This window comes from Pteropus vampyrus, unplaced genomic scaffold (genome assembly GCF_000151845.1).
Source record: "Pteropus vampyrus isolate Shadow unplaced genomic scaffold, Pvam_2.0 Scaffold50, whole genome shotgun sequence".
In the NCBI taxonomy this organism is placed as follows: Eukaryota; Metazoa; Chordata; class Mammalia; order Chiroptera; family Pteropodidae; genus Pteropus; species Pteropus vampyrus.
The window spans coordinates 9,296,449-9,302,135 of record NW_011888831.1 but is presented as its reverse complement, the minus strand read 5'-3'; the positions used below and the strand labels follow the sequence as shown (position 1 = coordinate 9,302,135).

The window sequence follows — 5,687 nt, the reverse complement described above, 5'->3', positions numbered from 1 at the left end:
GAAAGATAGAGAAATCTAGGTACTACCGTAACAAGGAAAATTGCACCAGGGCTATATAAAATCTGCCTTTCTGTAAAGTATTCCTCTTCAGTGAGAAAGAACTGCAGAAGGTTGATCTTGTGTGAAACGATAGACCTGAAGTGGGGTCCCAGCTTAGCAAAAGACAGGTGAGCCAGGCTGTTGTGTACATAAGAAGCACAGATATTACATTCAGTCCCAAGAATCCTTCCCAGAGCTGTCCCTTTCTAGCTATGTGACCTCGGGCCAATTAGCTAATTTCTTTGAGCTTTAGTGTCTATGTCTGTAAAAGAGAGCTCATAATACTTACTTTAAGTATCAGTTGTGAGGATTAAATGAGATGTATGTACCTAGTGGACAGCAAGCCCTCAATATGTTCCTCCTTCAGTGGAACATGGAAGAGAAAGAAGCTGTATCAGTCAGGGTAGGCTGGGCTGTGTTCACATAGTAGCCAAGATTTAAGTGTCAGAGACAATAGAAGTCTGTTTTTCTCTCAAGGACCCAGACTTCTTCCATCCTGGCTCTTCCACTCCCCAGGCTCTATCCTACTCTGCTTCCAGCTAATGGGAGGAGAAAAGCAGTTACAAAGAAGAATCACCCTTCTTACCAGCTTTATCCTCGAACAGCCTCACCTCACTTACACTCACCTTCCATTGTCCAGAACTTGGTCATTTGGCCATATTCAACTGCAAGAATAGATGTGTGGATTTCTGGCGAGAGATCACAGCTTTGACCACATAAGCAAAATATTTAAATCAAGCACCACCACACACTGTAACTTCATTCGTAATTATATCATGATTTATAACATCTTTATCATCTGATATGCAGTTGGAATATATTTTCAGGAAAGTGAAAACGTCTGTTTTCAAAATAATCTTGATTTTTCAGCTTTGTGCCTCAGACAAAATTCTGGAGTTTGATCGAGATTTTCGAATTCGACATTACGCTGGTGATGTAATGTGAGTATCTTACTTTGGTACCTAACATGATGATTTGCATGCATCCTCACTTCAGAAAATATAACCAGGGAAAACATAAATTGTTTTCCTATTTATTTGTATTTTTCAGTCGTTTTATATGCCACTATATTTTAATCTTTTCACTTAAAAAAAGTTGGCATAGCTTCCTTCATTCCCTGCTTTTCAAACATGTATTAAGTACACACTGTGTGTCCATGCACAGTTCCTGAAATCATTGGCAGTCAGTCAGATCAGCTGATGGATAAATAAATTGTGGAAATATGTTAAGAACTGGTCTAGAACGATAGATAAAGTGAGACTTTCCTGAAGAGGCTAATAGTTTAGTGGAGAATACGCGCAGACACGTGATAAGTCATTATAATGAGGAACAGAAAGAGTTAAACTAGAGATGCAGGAGACATTGTGGAAACACTGTGGAGGAATAATTAGCCCAGAGCAAGGAGCAGAGGAAGTGATACTCAAGCTGAATTCTAAAAGTAAAAGAGGTGAACTACAATTTAGTAGCTACAAAACAGCCATGGGAATGTAGAGCACAGCATAGGGAATAGCGTCAACATTATTGTAATGGCTGTGTGTAGCGCCCCATGGGTGCTACAGTAATTGAGGGATCACTTTATAAATTCTATTAATGTCTAACCATTGTACTGTATGCCTGAAACTAATATAAAATAAATACTAAAAGATAAAATATTTTTTCTTAAAAAATAAAATAAAATAAAAGTAAGAGAGGCTTAGTCGGGGAAAGAATTAGGAAGAGAAGAGGGAGAAGAGAGGGCGTTCCAGACAGAAGAAACGGTGGGCAGACAGGCCCAGAGGTGGGAGTCAACACTGGATGTGACGAACTGAAAGTAGTGGGTAACACTGTGAGCAAAAACAAGTTTTGCCATATCATTTTCCGAATGTTATTTGAAAAGTAAAATTCGCACAAGCCACATTTTCTGATTATAATAAAAGTAGAAATTGATAAGAGAATATAACTAAAAAATATAACTACCTTAGTATTTTAGTTTCCAGGGCTGCTGTAACAGATTACCACAAATTAATGGCTTAAACAAAATAAATTTATTCTTTCACAATTCAGGAGGTCAGCAGGGCCACGCTCTGAAGGCTCCAGAGGAGAGCCTCTCTCTAGCGTTCACAGCTGCAGGCGCTCCTCGACTGGTGGCCCCGTCACTCCAGTCACTGCCTCCGTGGTCCTCTTCAGTGTGTCCGTGTGAAATCTCCTCTGTCTCTATCCTAAAACTACACTTGTGATGGCATTTAGGACCTGCCTGGATTACACAGTATAAGCTTATTTTCTCACGATCCTTAACATAATCACACCATTTACCATATAAGGTAACATTCACAGGTTCTAAGGAATTCGAGGTAGATATTTTTCAGGGAGGGGGCAGTTTTTCAGCCTACCATACTTAATATGCTCTGACTATCCACTGAACACTGCTCCTTATCTTATTGTTTACAGTGCCCTCTTGTTCTTTCTCCTAATTTTTTACATTAGGAATTCTGTTCATATAGCCCATTATAGGAAGAGATGAAACAGCAACAAAAAAGCAAATGATGATCTCTATAAATGCTTGAAAAGACGTTTGAAGAAATTTTAATAGCTGTTCCTGATTTAAATTAAAACTCTAGAATCATAAAATAATATGGCTCAAAATTATCACCCCATCTGTCAAACTAGCCATAGTGCTGGCATGGCACCATTTTCTACTTTTTCTGGTCCCATTCCCAGGTTCCAGAATACTGAAGAGGGAAAATCCAGCACCATACTCCCACTGCAAACTCAGGCCTTACGTACAGGGTACTTTCATCTATTTCAGAATGGCATAAAAGCAGAGCTGGACAGAGGCCTTAGAGACCACATAGGTCAGCCCTTTTATTTTATAGATGAAGGAACTTGTGTAGAATTTTTACCCAAGGTCACACAGCAAGTTTATGGAAGAGCTGAGACAATAACTAGGTTTCCTGACTTCCAGTCCAGAATGCTAACCACCCTCTTTGAGTGATATTCAGTGCCTCAGACTTGCCCTTGTTTCCTTAAGTCCTTCAATCCTTTTCTACATTTTTACTGGATATCTTCCTGTGTGCACAATGCTTTGTAAAGTATGGTCCCTGGTCACAAAAAGGTTTTCATGTAAGATGTATACATACATATATGGTTGTATGTGTATTTATACACATAAGTATATATGTTATGTCACATATGTATATTTTGTATATAAATAAACACATATATATTCACACATTTACGAATATACATTGATACAATAAAAGGTGGTCTAAAATAATTGCCATATGAGTTGTCAGAATTCAGAATAAGGAAATGATACAATGCTTGTAGCTATGTGTGATAGACTCAGGAAGGTTCATGCTGCCTTGGATCCTTAGATGCTGGGAATTATTTTTATGGGAATAAATGGGGAAGGTGCTGGAAAATATGTATTAAATAGCAACTAGGCCCATTTGACTGGAATATATCTTTTTGGTAACATAGAGAAGTAGAAACACCTATAAAAATAGGTCGAGATCAAATCATAATGAGTCTCGAAGGCCCAAAATAAGGACTTTGAAGTTTGAATTTTATGGGTTAAACAATAAATTGAGTCAGACGACTTCAAGAGTTTAATCAAAAGTGATTTGAAGGTATTAGGAAAAAGACTCGGGGTGAGGGAGGCAAAGAAATAATTTTGGACCTGGTGACCTTAAAGTGTCCTTGGGCAGCACAACCTGAAGGAACTTTCTTGCAGAATTAAATAAATATGTAAGGCTGAAACATTGGTGAGGGGTCAGGGTTAGAGATTTGAGAACTGTCTGCACTGATGTAATTGGCAAGGAAGAAAATACAGACAGACAAGAAAGTAGAGCTATATAGAACAGCCGCATATAGAGTTACTATTTGCTCAACCTCCTGGTCTCTGCCCTAATCACCCAGAATCCTTCATTACTTATATACCCCCAATCCTGGGTTTATTCCCCTAGAGTCCGTGCCAGTCCCTGCAGCAGAGCATTTTCCATTCCCACCTTTCTCATCTGCAATCTTAGCTGGACTTTCAAGACCTTACTCATCTCCCTTCCTCCAAACAGTGAATACTGGCCTCCTCATTTTCTCTCAAGAATGCCATGCATGTGCCTGCTTCTATCCCTTTATTTATTTTGTTTCCCTGTATGATCTGCCTTCCTCTTTTTCCTCTGCTTATCCAACTCTTACCATCCTTTGCAGTTCTTCTTGGATTCTTTTATCCCACCCTGAACATACTGAACGAACCTTAGGCAAGTCACTTGACCTTTCTATGGATGAGACTGTTAGTTCCTGTATGTTGCTGTTATGCTTTTATCTTAATGCTGGATGATAAATACAGCTATCTGTATTTTCAAAGTCATCTTCTCGAGGTAAGCAGTAAACCAATAGAAAATGCTCTTAATTGTAATGACAGTACTGATGTTCACTCTCCTTTTAAGGAATAGAGACAATAGCTGCTCTATTTAGTAAGTAAATTTGTAATATCCCTTAACAGAGAACGTGGTGGACAGAATCAGCTTTATAGATTGATTGCATCATTAACAGTGGAAGGGCTTGTAGACTTCTAGGAAAGCCTAAATGTGGCTCTTGCTTGGTGAGTAATGTACATTTTCTGGGTTTTTTTTTTCCTATTAGCTATTCTGTCATTGGTTTTATTGACAAAAATAAAGACACTTTATTTCAAGATTTCAAGCGCCTCATGTATAACAGGTAAGATTAAATTTTGTTATCTCTGTGTTGTTCTTTGACATATACATTGTATAGAATATATGCACACGATTATATTTTTGTGACAATTTTAAGATTTTCTGGCCAATTTTCTAGTTCTGCTTAATTATACTTAATAAAGTAACACGTTAAGGTTATGATTAAAACATCTATAAACTTAGAGCAGGGACCTGCTACTAATATGATTTTCCTTGATTTTCTTTGGGCTGCCTCAGTTTCTCTGTTCACTGTTGCCATCCTTCTGGCACCCCATACCAGTATACTCTGCATTCCCCAGGAAGGCCACTGGTGAGGAGAGGGTGTCAGATAACCTCTGGCCCAGCTGAAAGTTTTACATACTCAGGGTCCCACTGTAGTGTCTTTGCCTCCAACATAGAGACCACTCTAATATCAGAGTGATATCTAGTGTCAATGATGACAGATCCTGAATGGACAGAATCTTCTCACAATCTAAGAAAATGTGAAAAAGCTGTGGCAAAGGATAGCTAAGTTCAAACTTAGTATGGATACTTTGGAAAGAAGGCCCATGAAGAAGAAAAGATTCTTAGCCAGCTTCTTCTTTTGAATTAGAGAACTGTAGTCACTCATTTATCAAGTCTACTCAGTCGTTCAATCAGAAATATGTTAAGTACCTCCGAACCACACATTCTCCTATGCTCTGGGATACAGCTGTGAAAAAAAAAATTAGACAGAGTTCCTGCCCTCGTGGATCTTTATATTCTAGTGGAGGTGATAGTTAACATACAAGAATAACAGCTAACTTTCAGGTAGTGACAAGTGCTTTGAAGAAAAATAAAATAGATAAGAGATTGAAGGGTACAGAAAGGAAGGGCAGGGAAGGAATTATAGACACCGTGATCAGAAAAGCCTTCTTAAAAGAGGTGACATTTGATCAGAGACTGAATGAAGTGAGGGAGCGAGCCATGAACAGTGGG

The 5,687-nt window shown here is 38.5% G+C and overlaps 1 protein-coding gene across 5 annotated transcripts in view; it reads left to right on the top strand.

The window, feature by feature from the left end:
- Positions 1-5,687, top strand: part of MYO1D (myosin ID) — a 298,677-nt gene that overhangs the window by 103,369 nt on the left and 189,621 nt on the right. The window contains exons 12-13 of one of the 5 annotated variants that reach the window (XM_023530612.1): positions 910-980; positions 4,660-4,734. The exons of 3 other annotated variants lie outside the window; for them this stretch is intronic. In XM_023530612.1, the coding sequence (XP_023386380.1) occupies positions 910-980; positions 4,660-4,734 (146 nt within the window). The remainder of the gene's footprint in view (positions 1-909; positions 981-4,659; positions 4,735-5,687) is intronic. One more of the 5 variants, XM_011360040.1, reaches the window with a different exon arrangement.